Here is an 18,098-nt window from a genome sequence, read left to right as displayed (position 1 = left end):
CTCGCTCCAATACTATCCTTCCGACCGTCCCGAGTTCAGCAGGGATAGAAAAATCTTCTCAGTTTTCCATCCCCCTTGGTTCTTCCCCCCTCCCCCGCGCACTTTTTACACCGATTTCCGTTGGTCGTCGCCGGGAGCTACATACAGAGGATAGAGGTAGTAGTATTCCGATCTTTTCCACTCCAGCTGATGAAAGCACTCCCTTCTCCCATTCTACCCACTTTTCTAGGTCAATCTACGCCCAGCTTCGTTACTGATGCCTGAACGGATTCGTATTTTCGCTTCCGGTAGAATCCAGTAGAAATTTCGGAAATGGAAAAGACTGGTTCGCACCTATAAATATATGCCGAGGATTTTCTGATAAGTCCGATAATCATAGGGGTTAGAATTAGCTTGAAAATTGCGTTCAAAATGGTCTAGTTTTCATAAAAATCTATCCTATCAGTGAACAATGACAGCCATAACGTAACAAGTACTTCCGTATCATATGCATAAATTCTCCTTGACCGTTTCAATCTCTACAACCATAGATCCACCTTCAATATGAAGTCTACGTTTTCCCCGAATTCTTTACAAAATTTTACATTTTATGTTCATTAGCCTTTGAAAACATAACTGTGAAGATACTTTAAAAGCTAGCGTTTGGAGGGTAGGTAGAATTTATCTAAGAGTAAAACGACGTCAAGAAAAAACCATCGAAGAAAGTGTGAGAGAGATCTTAAGAAAGGCGAAGTGAATTTCATTCGGAATCTGTCATTGAGTTATAAATGATGGTGCGCCGATAAAGCGAAGAATACGAAATTGGGTCACGCTAGAAGAAAAGGCGTGCGATAGCCAATAGCGTGATTGTGAGAGGGGTGAACAGGGATGCTGGAAAAGAGGGAGAAGGGGGGAATGAGTTGCTATGGAAGAGAATCCGATCTCATAAATCTTCCTTATTTTGAAGGTAGGGAGGAGAGGGAGAGAGAGAGGTTTGGGAAAGAAAAAAAAACTAAATGGGCGAATTTGTCCAGAGAGAAGCCGGCAGGGAAGCGTCATTACTCACGGGGAAGCCACTCGTCCGCCCAGCACGTCCCCTCTTATTGCTCTTTTTGGTGGACGCGCGGACTAAAATAAAACGCCAGTGGTATACGCTTTACCAGCAACCTATACCGACAAGCCCATGTAAAAAATCAAATTCCGAATCCCTGAAAGGACAGTACTGGTAAAAGTTCTAATAGGTATTTTCAGCCCTAGGGATACAAACATATCTCAATTACTAAACTCCCCGCCGCCGCCACAACCGTTCATTCCCATTATAAACGGAAGTTAATTTTTTATTCTTTGAAAAGAGCGTGATGTCCATTCGCTAAGGGCGCTCTTATCTTGTGTCGTGATAAGATATAGGACATTGTATCACATGTGGTAATACCTCCAAAGGTTGAGATGAGATGAGGTATTACCACGTCTGTCTATATGGCTTCAAGCCTAATTCCCTGGTTCGTTCCAAGGCATTCATTAACTAACCCTCCCCTCGAATCATACCACCCGTTTCCTTTTCCCTCGAGCGACAAAATCTGACAAAAGTAATTAAAAATATAAGAGGAACGTAACCAAAAATTGAAACGGCGCTTTAAAAATCTCGATAAATAAGATTTTACGACGAGGACCGGGACCATGGGGATGTTTAGGCGCCCGAGTATATCCCTATTGTAGGCTTAAAGTTCATTAACGACTAAGCCTTACGAGCTAGAAGAGTCTCCCCAATTATTGGACGTAGATAGCGTCAGCGCGCTTCTCTTAAGCCTTTACCGGGAACTGTTATACGCCAAAGGTACTAGGAAATGGCGCGAGGAGCGGGGAATTCTTGGTCAGTGGAGCGCGAGGGGGTCCCTTCTCTCTACTTGAAAAAGAATTAGACTCGGAAGGGCAGGGCATGAAGAGGAGACGAAAAAGATGAAGCCAGGAAAACCTGGACCCGCAAAAGGAGAAAGTAAAAGGGAATCGAGCGAAAGAGTAGTATAGGGGGGACATCAAAAATAGGGGGTTGGAAATTTTCTGGAGGTTCGAATCCTTAATGGCTCGTGTTACACGCTCTTCTGGAAAAACAGGCACTCGCCTGGAAGGAATGCTCAATCCTCTCTCTCCTTTTCCCCCCTAAGCTGCTTCACAACCCTCGCTCATAGTTCTATACCAGAACTAAAAGGACCGAGATGGACAATTCCCCGGCCCTGACAAGAAACGAGGGTCCGCGTTGACTTTTACGAACGACCAGTCAAACAGACCAAAGTTCAATGAGGAAACATTGAAAAGTTGCAATTAAAAAGAGGGGCTCTCAAAACTTAATTAATCAAGTACATTTTTTTCGTCTTTGTTGCCCCAGTATTGATTAAGGAGTTTATATTAAAATTCATGGAATATTTTAAAAAATACAAGTCATATTATCTTTCAGTTAATCGAAAAAAATAAAACCGACCCCAAATAAAAAAGAAAAGAAATCCAATTTCATTTCCGCATTACCCTTCTCCCAGAACGGAAATAAAAAATAGTGGTTTAAAATTTCTTGGAAATGAAATGAACGAATGTAAGTATATCCTTAGCTACCTCAAGCTGATTTTAATTAAAAATCCCTGGCGTTTTATATTCTTTAATATTAGATTACGAAAGGTTTCATTTCCCAGTCGCGCCTACCTTTTCCCAATCAAAAAATGAGTAGAAGAAACAAATATTAGTTCGTGGTAAAACAAGGCAGGCGACGCTATGCTTTGATGAAGAAGATGTTTAGTCAGAATGCCGCGAAAGGGCTGACGGGAATGGGAGAAGAGAGAGAGAGATAGAAGAGCCAGAGATTGAAAGCAAAGCGAGAAACAATAAAAGTTCCATTGAAGTGGACGCTAAATTAAACATCGCAACCCGCAGTTTCGCGCAATGTTGACCGAAACCCGAAAAGGATGGCTTTGTTCTTTTTCCGGTACAAAGGACTTGACGCTCAGGAACTATCTATTTTAACAAGGACAGGAATCGCGCGGAAACCTTTGTAAATTCTTAGTCTAAAAGAGCTGCAATGAAAATTAGAGATAACGTGACCATTTTGACATTAAACAAGGGCGCTGATATATCGTCACCGTCTCGTGAAATAATAAGGTCGTTGACAACCACTGATTGAAAACCTATTCGGGGTGCAGCTCCAAGGACAAATCAACTCAGAAATTCAACTTGCATAGATTAGATTAACAAGTAGACTATGATTTATATGTCTTCTGATTCTTCTCTTTGATGTAAATGAGCAACTGCAGAGCACTCCGGAAGCAAAATAAGCTCGCTAATGCACGCATCTATTAAAGATCTAGGCCAAGATTTCTGGAAAACAACATTAGATATGGTACAAGCGCGAACAATCAAAGTAAGACTGCGTGAGATTAATCACCTTTCATAACTTTAGAGAGACACGAGGCGAGATTCTAGTCCGTTTTGTACAAATATTCCTTGAACTAGCACGCGTTGAGAGTCCAATTCGAGGGAATTTCAATTTCCGTTCTTTCCATTGTTGGCCACATTCTTTTCGACGACCGAGTCGAGCTGGAAAAGTCCTCTTTTAATCATTAAAATGAAATCTAGCGCCGGCCAGGCGATAAAGTATACAGGGTGTTTTCGAAAAGTCCATCAATAATGAAAGGGCGTATTTATTGGGCCATTTTGAGTCGAAAATGTTCTATGACATTTTGCCGTCCGACCCACGGTTTTCGAGTTATGATTTGAATATTTTAGGGATGACCCCTTCATTAAATTAGCGCTGTCTTTCAATTTCTTAATTAAATTTAAGGGGGTCATCCGTAAATTACTCCAATCATAACTTGAAAACAGTGGCCCGGACGGAAAAATGTCATAGAACATTTTCGACTCAAAATGACCCAATAAATACGCCCTTTCATTATTGATGGACCTTTCACAAACACCCTGTATACTGCAAAAGGGATCTATTCATAAAGTGCGTTCGTCGCCTTCCCGTCCAAAACACGTGTTGTAGAGAGAAAACGCTATATAGAATTAATATTATAAAACTCCTTCCCAGCATTGCCAAATTAAGACTTTGACAAAACAATATAGAGAAGTTAATCCCGAGCTTTCATAGTATAATATACAAGATCGTTAATGCATTTGAACCTATAGATTTTTTACAGTGGTATTTAAACTTTACTGGGGAGATTAGGTCAACTATTAAACAATACCATTGAAAAAATTGTCTATAAGTCGAAAATAATTAATCATAATAATAATTTGATTATTGGACATTTCTTGTTATGACAGAGGGTTAACCGTAGTTGTTCTATTTAACCCCCCAATTTTTCCTTTACGATACAACTTGGAAACACTCTTCTCTTAACTAGCTCATCATTTATACGGTGGTTGGTTTGGGTCGAAGACGCAATACGTTCTACTAGACGTAACTTCGACTAACAACAAGAACAAGAAACGTCTATTATCCATAGAACCTAATGAGGTTTTTTTGATCGGCACCATTCTGTAAATACACTGTACACAGTCAATTTCTCTCCCTCCGAATCTTCTTTCTTTCGTTCGTAGCTCGAGTAAGTCACGACGACGACGAGCTTAATGGAGAAATCGCACGCTTTCTCTTAAAGAACACGTTCCGAAAGCTTAGAACTCTTTCTCCTTTTTCAATAAAATCCCTTTTCCATCAAGCGTCAAGCTATCTTTATTATTTTAGAGCAGTAATAACTAAAGGAATCTAGCCCTTGTTGCTAATGCTAACATAATTTGACGCGGTTGTATTCTTTCAAAGCGACCTCGTAATAGTAATATAGCGAAGGTTTTCCAAACTCACAATAGAAAAAAAAAACAGGTTAACACGTTTGCTCATAATGTACGTGGGAAAAACTCCTGTTTAACAGAAGAAGAAAAAAAAAAAGAATCTGTTGAGGAGAATATAAAATAGCTTATTTCTATTCCTAAGCCTAATTTAATATACTATTCAAATTTGATGCAACGATTTAAATTAAATTTGTTCTCAATACGTAACGATTGTTTAGAGTCAAAGATGGATTGCACCGTAATCATACATAAATTCATGATATTCAAATGTTATTCTTCTAGAATAATGGAAAAACAAAGCGCAGCGATGATTTGTAGCTATACTCAAAATTTATAGGTATATGATAATATAACAATAAAATATAGGCCAAAATTTACATTTTAAAAATGTATAACGCCAATAGTGTATCTTCCTGTAACTATACATGGTAAAATTGGGGGAAAAACTGAGCCTTTATCGAAATGAGACTATTCACGAAACAAATTGGTCTCGTCTGGAGATCAGAGAAAGTTTTATTGGCGCACGGAAAACGCCGTGGGTTCTTATAAGTCTTCCAAATTGCCAGTTGTCTCGACTTTCGATATAGAGAAAACGTCTGGAGGAAGTCTTGAGCTGCAGGTAGCCACTAAGCCAATAGTAAAGAAAGTACAAAGCCAATCGTACCGCCCGTCCCCCCCAGCCCCAACGCCACGTCCTTCGACACCACTAAAGAGAAAGAAGGACAGCGAAAGACAATGATGTCAGCGAGAGTAGGCAAAGCCGATTTCCCCAATCCACGTTCCGTTCTATTCCTATATAACCTTTAGCTTCTTTGATAGTCGTCGAGAGGGAATAAAGACTGTCCAAAATAACGTCTTCTTTCCTTCCTGTCCTAGACTATCCTGGATAGAAGTTCGAGTCTTAACCCCTTTTTCCTCACCTACCAATTCTTGTCTCAATGGTATTCCCTGTCCTGCCAGTATCCCCCCTCCATTCTACTCACTCGACGGTCCGAAATCCGTCCCAATTCCAAGGTACAACCTTTAAAACCCTGGACTACAACCTACGAAGAAGGTAACTGTACTTAAACTCGACACTGTCCCTACCTAAGGTTTAACGATAATTTCAAACGGAATTGGTAGCGCGTTCAAAACTTGCTATGCGAGGCTTAACCGTATCATTGTTTATACTGGTGCCCCTGAACAATTTCGCAGTGTCAACTCGTGTAGACACGAGGAAAACACTACAGAATTCTAGCAATGGGATATCCGTTCGATTTCCCCTAGCGATGGAGGGTCTTTTTCCATTTTTCCCAATTTGTTTCCAACAGGGGTGAAAAAAAGTAGAGAACTTTCCTGGAAAAAATGGTTACGGTGGTGGAACGTATAACGTTATCTTTTGGCAACATAACACCCATATCCTTCGCTTCGCTTGTTATATTATGTAAAAGAAAACACGCGCTAACACTACAGTACCAAACCTGGCTGAACGTATTATGCAAAGTAAATGCGACAGAGAGAGAAAAAGGAAGTGAAAAACGTGTTGTTGTCCCAGTATTTTACGACCCTGCAATACATAGACCTCGTTTCAATCTGAAGACACTGTTACGAGCAAACTTTGTGTTGTTTTTTAACAAGCAAACACGAGAAGGTTTTGGGCGCGCGAAGCGACTAGACCAAAAGTAATTTGAGACGCAAATAAGAAACACGGGCGGGCGCTCCTGGTTGACTAGTCAAGTTGGGTTGCTTGATAAACACCATAGCCCTCCTTTGCCTCCCACCAAACACGCCATTATTGTCTTTTCGCGCCCTAGAAACGTTGAGCCGAAGTCGCTGTAACGTTTTCCGGGAACAAGGAAGATGATTCTTGGGTATATACCAAGAAAGAAGAAGAGAAAACATGCTAGGATCTGATGGAAAGCTTCTGGTGTAATTAGTTTCCTGGGAAAACTAATCAACGAAGCTCATTTCAATATTCTTCGAAGGTCAATATAAACCGGGGTGGGATTACTTAGCAACTATGTACATTACCAGAAAGAAAACATAGAGCTCTGGAAGTGTTTTGTTGTGACGAGCGACGTCAATAAGATACTTCGCAATTTGTTTTTACACCATCTTCCAAATTAGAATTGATAAACGCACCATAACCTTAACCCTAATTCATCTAACGCTAAGCCTAAATTCGTCTACTATCTGGCATTATGCCTAAATTCGTCGTTGGGTGAAGGCCTACTCAGATATTTTTTATTTTTTGGGTAACTTTCGAGATCGAGTCGAACTTTTTCGCTTGATATGATAAAAGTTTGGGTAAAAAAAGTTGATTAAAATTTTTCTTCCCTTGGTTTTTTCGCAGGGGATGCGCTGTCAGATTTCATCCGTCATTACGAGCCAGTCTTTGTCGAAACGCAAAAGTTGAAGTCAAGCGTAGCACTCGACAAGGAGGAAGAAGAAGAGAACTCGTCGCCCAATAACGTCGTCGGAGGCCGACAAAAAAGATCGGGCAAAACGACGCCAGATATAAGACTTCAGTTCACTGCCCATAACCGGTAAGTCATTTTCCATTCAACTCGCGAAACCGGGTCATCCATTTCCATCTCTATAACACACACCACTACCACGTTCCATGACCCAAGACCAAACGACAACCCTTCCTCCACACTCAAATCACACGCTTCTAACCAAACCCTGCCCCAAAAAAATGTTAGCGCGGAATAAAGAATATCGGCACTACACCATCCTACGACAGAATATATATATATATTAGACCGTATAAAAAAGATATATCGTGGCGGACAGCATGAGCCTCGTTTTTTTAAATAAGGTCCTAAAAGAACCAGAGAAACAAGATGGAGAAGGTCAAACCATAAGCGACGTACTACACCTGTCCATTAAATCTATGCCTTTATTTTTCTTTGTTGCTGAAACGCACGGGCTAATCATAAACCTACGATAACACTACAGTTATACCTAAAGGCAATACCTAATACCCAACTACGACTGACCTGGTTAAAATATCCATGAAAGAATGCATAGGAGAGTGCGACTAAAACCAGAAATACTATATGAGGAAAGTATGTCCAAGTAAAAAAAGCCATAAAGCCCAAAAAAAAAAGAAAAACCTTAACAGAAAAACTTTTGTAGCCCAAAGAGATAGGGTTATTTTTTTTCCTTGCCTCTCGCGCTGTAGATAGATAGAAAGAACGAGTACGCAGGAATGTCAGTGAAGGGATACGGATGAAGATATAAAGGGGAAAGAGTTGTCGTACAACTTGTCCAACAAGGCCTTCCAGAGTCGTCAAAACCCAGAAATAAAGTATGGGGAGGCGTTTGGTATACGGTTGCCCATGGGTTTCTAGGTTTCTCCCAACTAGCTTCCAAAGAAACGCGAGGTTAGGGTTCCAAAAAACTTCTTTTCGACAATTGCCCCAAAGGTTTCCCCGAGCATCTAGTGTAACGATCGACCCATAGGAGAATGAGAAAAGGGGCTAGACTGGTAGGTCTACGCGGGCGACTTTTTTCTTTTCTTCGTGTCCACGCGAGGTGCCGAAAGTCATCGTTATCCGATGGCAAAGACGCCTGTAAGGTCTTATATACAACATTCCTTCTAACGTTACTTTTGCTAGTGGTCGTCAGTATAGCTTCTATCACCCTATAGAGTGAATACATTAAAATCATCCCAATAATATTGAGCTTGGAAATTACCGTTCAAGATTAAATAATTATATTACACCCAGGCAGAGGTCAACTCTTTAGAGACTCACTCGCTGTTAGATTTGGTGCATGGGTAATCGATTTTAGGGTTAACCTTACGTAATTAGTTTATTAAGTACTATCCACTTTAATTACCAGGACATTTCGTGGGGAAATTGAATCACTTCATGTCGCTTTCTTGAGGGGAGCTCTGAGTTCAGCGAGCGACGGTCCGCGAGAGATAAATCGTTAAAAAGAAGTAAAAAGAAAAGGGGCAGGAACAGCTAGAATGAAAGAAAGAAAACTTGGCAATTGGGTTGAAAAGAGAAGAAAAAGAAGGAGGCGAAAATCAGAGAACCTTCAAAGAATACCCTAGGAAAGAAGAATCAGAAAAAGAAAGAAAAAACACAACCCAAGAATGAGAAAGGGGGAACTAAAAAGGATATCACTTAGTTTCGGATTTTTCTACTTTTTTTTCTTTCTTTGTCTTCTTTTTCAAAGGTTTGGGTTGGAGGTTGATTCTCTTACTTCCCAGTAACTTTTCTCCAATCAATGACCTGATAGTTCATATATTTTGAATTTGGACAAAACCTCTATGTAGCTTAGGGCTATAGAATCTAATATTGCCTCGATAAGTTCCTTCTAACTTCAACAAATACAAACTGGACGGCGATTTAGGCTAAAAAGAAATAGACTAAAAATTTACATAAGAGCATCTTCCAGTATAGGTTTAAGAATTTTTGTTATCGCGCTTAAAACCTCTCTAAACCTAAAGTTTGGTTTTTAGTTTAAAAAGTTTGCTTTTTCAATAAATTTGACTGATAAACGTAAAAGTGTTTGAATTGAGAGAGATGGTAAACATTAGCAAAATATTCCAGGTACCATAAAACGTACAAAAACAAACACGCCTCTAACTTAATATTAATGGTATCAAGTTTAATACGCTCAAAATATATTTGCTAAACAAACTTGTCGAAAATTAAACTAGGTGGACAAAGGTCGGACCCCCCGTAAAGATAAACATTTCATGGTTCCAAAAATATTCAGAGTACACTAGCCAGAACCTCCAGGGAATTCGAGAATGATTCACCCCAAAATTCCGCAAAATCTAGTTTCATATATAGAGCATTGAAAGTTTATCAGTTTTGGTATCAGTGGAGAGGAATAAGTACATAAACATAAGTCTGAAAGAAATGATCTAAAACGCAGTTTGCTTAATTTCTGGCATATTCTTTAATATTGCAGATAGTGTGTTCCAATATTATTTCATGGCGATACGAAACTTAGCATCGATAGATAACTTATAGAGGAGAGTTACTTAACTTATGATATAATCGTCTATGGATAAAATAGATATCTCTAGAATCTCCTATTGAATACTATTTTTGTAAAGCTTCTTTTATACTTTTAGAGACGTAAGGGTCTGGGCTAAAGAGAGATGGGGAAGAATACAACTTCAGAGAAGCTTTTGAAGGTGTTAGGTCTACACATTCCTCTTATAGAGATGATTCGAAAATCGAATCCCGATTTAATGCTATAATAGCCAACATTATAGCTATCCACTATCTATCTGTGTTCAAGAAAACTGGGAAAGAGATTTGGGATGAAAAAAGAGAGAGAGAGAGAGAGAGATACGTAACAGGGATCAGGGATGCGGAGGATGAAAGTTTTCCCCCCTCATCTTTATCCTCTCTTGGAAAAAAGGCGCCGTAGAGACTGATTCGATACTGCTGCCCGTACAGTTCCCCTCCCGTTGAGATGGAGACGAACAGTCGGAACAGACTGCCGAAGGATAAGGCAAGAAGGATGGGTGTCGCCAAGGGATATACGATAGAAAAAAACAAGAAGTCCTCCTCCCACTAGAGACTTTGAAGTTTAATCAAATTAAAAGTTAAAAACCAATAAAATTCTCTCGAAATATTTTATTTTGTTTACTATGCCATGAAACCTGAATTTAGTTAACCAAATTTCATAATGAAAGCACTTTGTGAGTTCTGAGAAAGGTAGGCATAGTGTTTGAAACTCTAAATAGAAAGGTGTCTTTTAAGAAATTAGGCTAAAAAGAAGCGCGAAAACGTCTAGCTCTAAGATCTTTCAAGTTTGGCGCGAGTTAAAAATTTAACGTTCTATTCCATTTTTAATTTTCAAAATAGGCTTAACACTTTAGAAATTCTGGAGAAATTTCGGCTTAATAAAATTGAGTCGGAGTTGTAGATGTAGATGTTTTTCGGTCAGTTTCTTTACTGTTTTAGGTTAAAAATTTACTACTAACATTAAATATTTAAAATACCGACTTCATTTATCATAAATGTAAATTCCAAAGAATCACATTCAAGTGACTTTAGGAAAGGCTGACATACAGGAGTTTCCGACAACGTTAATTTCCCATAGCGCCTGTAGAAATGTTGTTCCTGCCGCACACCAACGTTCAGGGGAATAGCTACCTTTCAGGGTTTTAGTCACCAATTCAAACAAGGTCAAAATTAGCTTAGCCTACTAGTAGACGAAATTAAAGGGGTTACGACCTCTGAAGCAATGCACGCAACGGTCCCCAGTGAGACAAACAAAGGCGTATAATGAATCGGACAAACATGAGGAGAATTTCTATAGGACGTACTGACAATTCTAGAAAACACGTGGGAGGATTCCGCAGGAAAGGCAAGAAAAAAAAAGGATATGTGACTGGTGATGTTTATACCCATGAAGTGTGGGTATTTTCTCCCTTCTGCTTTTGCAAATATCGATTTTTGAGGGGTGGTGCATTTCGGCTTTCTATACACACACCGATTCTACGTATCCCTCAGTCACACACTCATTCGAAAAGTTTTGCTCGTTTCAACTAGCCCCGAGCGTGGGCTTATCTGACTGCCTCTAATACTCATTCCGTCATCCCCTTTTTTGACTAAAAGAAGCTTCAAAACCCGGGCAAGGCCTAAAATTAAACCTAAAATTTCAATGGAGCTCATTAGTTGAATTGGGAAGTTAAAAGTTATAAACTTGTATTCAGTTTTTGGTTTAAATTAACGTCGGGTTCTTTTCTTTATGCTATACGGTAAACTTCACCCTTCCATATAGGGTAGTGTCGGTTCAATTCAGTTTAATTCAAGTTTGAAAAACAAAGTTTAAGCAGACAACTTAAGAATATTAAGCATCTAATGGCATTTTCCATGGAGGAATTTTGTATGAGTGATAATGAAAGTTGCTCTAAAAGTGTCTTATATCGCAGCTAACTCTCCTTAATTATTGCTCCACTTTGAAAAATTCCAAGAAAATAATATAAAACGGCGTAACAGTGAGCTTGGCATATTTATAGGTGTATAAATTTTATTCTTATCACCCTCTCTTTAAAAAAATGCATTCCTAATCTCTCCATGCATATTTCTTTGTACATTATTCCAGGCATAGAATCAGTAATAGTTCCTATAAAGAACGAATTTATTCTTTGTAAAATTTTACTGTTTTTGAGGTTGATTTTTAGTATACTTTAACTGAGACTCCCATTCTGGTATCAGACTCTCTCCCCCTAACTTCGAATTCCATTGTAGAAATTCTTTTCCTGATAGCTCCCTTCTCTCATACACTAACTCGCAGAAAACTATCTCTTGGCGCGAGACCTTTCTCCCGCCTTTTTTCCCCGCCATATATTATATCGGAACGGAAACAGTAGCGTGTATGGATGGGGGAAAAGAGCAAAACCTTTGATTAAAAACCAGCGGATTATTTTTAATTAGCGGAGACGTGAAACAGTATTAAATAAAGACCGGCGGCGGGCGGCGGGGACCTTTCTTTTCATTTAGAGAGAATGTTGTACTACTTTAATAAGAAATGACTTTTCTTCTTGCTTAGTTTGCGTAACGAAAAGTAAAAGGCTAAAGTCTTGAAAAGGAAGGCTTTAAATAGTCAACTAATGAAAATACTCCATTGGTATTGAAATTTCTAGCTTGAAGTTAATTTACAAAATCTAAATTTAAATATTTATCTAAATAAAAGTAACGGGAAGCTGAAATTTTACAGCGATGTTGCTCTTAAGTAGTAGATACACATTAAGCAATATTTATTGAATCCGAAGCCATCTTGAAAAATGTCGGACATAAACGTAAACCATCTTCTTTACTAAATAACGTCCATACGTTTCAATTGAACTCGTTAATGTTTAGCTTACAGGCCATCTTTTCCAATCTCGGCCTTAAAAGTAATCAAATTGTTCTGATGAGCAACGCAGGGCCCCTTTACAAATTAATGATTGATTGAATACTTCAAGTTCTGAGCTTCTTCCGATATAGTACAAAACTTCAAAGAGGGGGGGTACGTGTTTCGAACTCAACGGGGTTTCAGTTTCGATGGATGACTATTCAAAGAGATGTTGCTATTTTGAGGAGTTGTTTCTCCAGATGAGTCGATTGTACATAATATTGAGCCTCGGGAATAGCCCAAGCCGAAATGATCAGAGACTTCCCGCGAGGTTATTGGGCCGTTCATAATGGTACACTAATTAATACAATCGCTACAACACCACCCGCGGAAATATGTATATAACGGATAAACGTAATGGATTCGCTTCTCTATTCAAGCTCTCTTATACCACCAAGTACAGAAGTTTAGCCTATCAATACGTACTCCTAATTAATAACACCGACCTACAATATCACCTAACTTCTCAACAACACCAGTGCAAAAATGAACTAACTACGACAACAAACCTTTTAAATTAATAACTTACAATGCCATGGAAAGCTAGCGTTACGTTCTTGGAATCAGAAAAAAGATTTAGGTTTATTTACTCCTAAGTTTAGTATAAAATTAGCCTTGGCTTTCTTTCCTATAGAGTGCTGTCAGTTGTGACGTCAGATCCAAGGTTAAACGTCACGAGTCTGCCTTTAGCAATGGGCGGCCATGACAGTTACCGTTTTTTCTTTATGGGAAAACAGCATGGGTGACGTCACACCGGCGCTTCTGACAGCACTCTATAGCTTCTTCCTTTCTTAAATGGCCCTTTTCTCTAGGGAATAAAACATTCCCGCCAACCAATATCTCGCGCACGCTTGCTTCATCACGTGACCCGTATATGTTGTAAACACGAGAATTTGCTTTCACGTGATGACCTAAACGTTATACCAAATCCCGCGCGAGAATTGCTGTCGCGTTCTACTTGGACCGGGTCAAACCAAAGCAAAGCAAATCAAATCAAATCGAAAATGTACATATACAACGTTTTATCACGTAGATATCGAATTACGGAATTACGAACAGGGAATAATTACCAATTGGAAAAGCCAACATTAGTAGTCGTATACACAAACATTGGTATACATACACACGCGGGCCATGGAAGGCGAACGGTCGGGCGCGCCTGAATGATCTTTGGTACAGTACGCGTTGGAAACGAATATTTAACGAAGCGTCGATTGAATCGTTGATATATTGAGACCTCCCCATTTATTTTATCCCCCAATTCGCATCCAGTCGAAATAGCTTTCTATTCGAGCGTTAACCCGCCTATATAAGAGTCAGAGAACAATGACTGATCTGGTTTAACAGCCGTAGCCACTAGGGGTATGTACACGTGAAGAGGAACGGATGGAGCGATTCAACGGAAAACGGTACTCCAAAGGGAGCCAAGAGCTTTTAAAAGAGAAAAATATTCTTTACACGAACCTATAGGACTCGTACCAACACTTCTAAGGGTGTTGGTAATTTACCTAACACGTTCAAATTTCACTACTTCTTGACAATATCTTATTTGCGACTAACTGTTGAATCCCCAGATTTTAAATTAATCTAGGTTCATTTTAAAATCCAACCTAATCAACATCAAAAGTGTCCGACCTCACAGTTCCAGACTCTTTTGAATATGATATTGTTCCAAACCTAGAGAGAGCGGGTCGATACTCATCTCTATTGGGAGTCAAATCGGAATAGAGTTAGGCCTAGTTAGGCTTAGCATCATCTGTACAAGGATATACAGAGACAAGGGGCGACGGAAAACGAACGGTTTTTCACCTCTGGGGCATTTTTCCACCGTCCACCGACAAACTCTATATATAAGCTTTGATTTATACTAGAGCGGCGTCCGAGAATTGAGGAATTTTATTGTACCGAACTCTCTCTCGAACTAAAATCGACTACAAAACACCTTTTCAAACGGGAGGACTTGATTCACTCCAACATTTGGAGTGGGGGCTATCCTTAAAAGAGAAGGCTATAGGCAATCCAGATTTCAAATACAGATTCTTTCCCCCAAGCCTTTTGCTTCACCCAAGGCACTTATAAATTACAATTCCTTCCCAACTCGTTTAAAAAGATATCTTTAGCTACTTTTAACTTTACACGGAACATACGGAGGGGAAGATTATGACATCAGAGAAACTCTCGAAAGTCCAATCTCGTACGTCGAGGAATTTTCCCCGGATGCCTTGTTTGAAAAGGGGTCAATTTAATTTTGAATTTAAGTCCTGAACAAAATATTTCCGCGTCGAAATTTTCGCCAGGAATTACTACAGCTCGCGACGACAAAATTAGATTAGAGTTTCGTGTAATTTGGGGGCTAGACTAGCTGCCTTCGTTCGCTCTAGATGACGTTTAAGGTTTACGGTTTCGCTATTTGGGACAATCTTAAAGTTGAAGTCTAAAGCTAATGTTATTAAAATTATCGGGGGTTAGAGTTTGTTTAGACGGAAGTGTCTAAAAGGCAAACCTTTTGAATTGTTTATTATATGTCCACCCGTTTGTTGATGGATGGAAAATAATTAAACTACAATCATAATATTTAACCTTGTTGTTTCCTTTAACATCAAAAAAGGTTGAACTATAAATCAATCAATTAATAATATAAAGAGTTGGTCGATTAAAAGCTTTCTTGTATCGCTATGAAAGTTTAATATTAAATGGGAAGATTAATGGTAATTAATATTAGATGATGTGATCCTACTAATATTGAAAGGTTTTCTTTAGAATCTTCCTTAATAATATTCACAGTAAAAAGATCTTGAATCAGAAAAAAAGTAAAATATTTGCATAAAACTCTTCTTAGACAAAGTTTCAAAACATATAATTTGCATTCTTCATTCAAGGCCGAACTTTGTCTTCGAATTCTAATGATTTTTTTATTTATCTTTCTTTCTTCTTAACTTTCCTCTCTGGAATCGATTTGGATCGGAAAAAACAAACCATTGTGGTGGTGCGCAGGGTATTTCGTCTTCGCATGCATCCGGATACATCAGTCTTCGCTCCCGACGTGGTTTTCGAGTCGTCCAGCCATGGCAGAATCCACTACGACACTTCTTCCGTGCTTCGAGGGATCCTCGAAGGTGAGGGTGCATGTATTTTTCCTTCTCTTTTAAACCTCTTAAACCACACCCTGTGGAGTTAGTCTACTTATCTACCAGACTCGATATGATCACGTGATAGGACTAATTTTATACCAGTGAAGTCAAGAAGCTACTAAGAATATCATAGACACTAGCTCGCCTCGGAAGGCTTTTTTCTCGTCCCTAGCTGGTTTTCATAATCATTCCACTTCCAAACAAAACGAACCAAAACCAAGGGGGATGGGTCTCTCTCTCTGGCGTAATCCATTTTTAAATTAGATGGAAATTTTTCCGAAAATCGCTTTTAATATTCATACGAAAGAATAAAGCGGTGTAGTCTAGTGTAGTAAAGTCGGCCAGGGAGTTTCGACATCAGCGAAGAGCGCGCGACTTTCATTTCGCCCTCAATATTCACGAGTCTCATGAGGGGATTGTTGAAGGGTTTTCCACTACTTCCTCCGCTTTAAATCTCTCTCTCTCTCTCTCTCATACCATCAACATCTTTTGTTAGTCGTAAAAATAAAGCAAAAGAGGCCAGCTAGCTCCCTTCTTAATACTTGAATATATTGAGCGTAACATTGTCCTATGGCTGACGGTTTTTTTTTTATTCATGGTCGTATAGTTTGAAAAATATCGCCTGGAGATATTTGATCCCCGTATAAAACAAGGATCGCTTCAATTTTCCAGATTTTAAAGTGATGGTGAAATAAAACGTTTTCAACTTTTCGATTTGCAGATGAGGAGGACTCTACGGCGGTAGGAGTCTTGACGTCCGAAGGTCTTTTCGACGGTTTGGTAACGACTAAAGAAGAGGACTTTTACATCGAGCCAGCCAGTCGATACTTTGGTCGGCCGACACCCTTCCAATCGCTCATGTACAAAAGTTCGGACGTCGTGTTTCCGGAATCGTTGAGGAACTCTTCGGCTTCTCTTTGCTGCGGCCATCCTCGCGCCAAGACGGATTACGTTAAAAAGGCTTCGCGTAAAAAGTGTAGATCTAAATGCGGTGGCGGCGGAGGTAGCGGTTCCAAATTAAGGACTACCCCCGTCGTGTCCTCACTGGCCGACCATCAAAAACCCCTCTCGAACGAGGTAGAGCCCCCGATTTCTCTTTGGAAATGGATTCGGAGACGTTCGCGTTTACTACGTCGCGGACGCGAACGGATACGCGATAGGACAGACGCTCAGAGTAAGGGTGCTAAGAAATTAAAAGTTAACTTCTACGGCAAAAGTAAAAAGAGGAAGAAGGTGAAAGGGGAATGGTGGAGACACCGTTCTTCGAACGACGAGGCGAAACAGGAACACTCGTCGTACTGGAGGGAGCTGGACTCCCTCAGGTACAAAGACGATAATGGGAACAAAGACGGAGACTCGGAACCGTACGGGGTTCGTTCCGTTCAAAGGACGCACTGGTCCGAGGACCGACAAGAACGGCACGTCGTCCTGGACTTGAAAAAGTCCACCTGCATGTTGTACTTACAAGCCGACCATTTATTCTACATGAAGATGGGCAGCGAAGACGCCTGCATCGAGACCATGACCAGGCACGTGCAAAAGGTCAACAGCATTTACAGAAACACGGGTAAGTACCTTATATCCCTAATTAACCTTAAACACGTAAACCTACAAGATATACACGTGATAATTGCAAGTATTCCACGAAGTTATAGAACTAGCGCAACAGCAACACGATATACATAAATAAATTGAATAAATTCATACAAATCTAGGCTCCCAAGTTCGTGGCACATTGCCAAAATTTGTCAATTACCACTGGTACGACCCACCATGTACCTAACTTATAACCAAAAAAGTACGAAATTACCCAACCCGTTTGGTTCGGATAAAAAATTACCAGAAGAACTAAATTATTCTAGACGCGTATATAACCGTGTATAGAGTTACTTTCCCAATTACGTCCCGGGTATTCGTTTATCGCGTTTAGGCTTAACCGTAATATGAAAAAAAAAAAATAAGTAACCCAAAATAAAATGCGTTGAAAAATCTGGAACGCGAAAATTCTCTCCATTAAGATATAGAGTAAACGGAGAAGGAAAAAAAACTAAGCTCGACAAACTCCCACGAGGTTGCTCTATACGAATGAGAGTGTGATAAAATAAATTCGACTTTACGTACACCGTCACAACTACGGGAGGTAGAATAAAAAAAGACAATGGGGGAAAAAAAGAAAAAAGAAAACTAGGGACCAAAAAAAATCCTGAGGCAACGTACGTCGACGCTATTAGCGAAGCAATTATCTTTTGACCAAAAACTGAGTCTTTTCGAAAATGACCCTGTATATATACAGTT

The 18,098-nt window shown here is 39.5% G+C and overlaps 1 protein-coding gene across 1 annotated transcript in view; it reads left to right on the top strand.

The window, feature by feature from the left end:
• LOC149692410 (disintegrin and metalloproteinase domain-containing protein 10-like) overlaps positions 1 to 18,098 on the top strand; it is a 91,370-nt gene that overhangs the window by 26,322 nt on the left and 46,950 nt on the right. Inside the window, exons 2-4 of the mRNA XM_089868158.1 lie at positions 7,145 to 7,337; positions 15,667 to 15,788; positions 16,525 to 17,370. Of these exons, the coding sequence (XP_089724284.1) occupies positions 7,145 to 7,337; positions 15,667 to 15,788; positions 16,525 to 17,370 (1,161 nt within the window). The remainder of the gene's footprint in view (positions 1 to 7,144; positions 7,338 to 15,666; positions 15,789 to 16,524; positions 17,371 to 18,098) is intronic.

This window comes from Phalangium opilio, unplaced genomic scaffold (genome assembly GCF_054372755.1).
Source record: "Phalangium opilio isolate 3A_F unplaced genomic scaffold, DU_Popi_V2 ptg000024l_1, whole genome shotgun sequence".
NCBI classification, from domain to species: Eukaryota; Metazoa; Arthropoda; class Arachnida; order Opiliones; family Phalangiidae; genus Phalangium; species Phalangium opilio.
The sequence above is the reverse complement of the archived record's forward strand: the minus strand, read 5'-3'. Positions and strand labels throughout refer to the sequence as shown.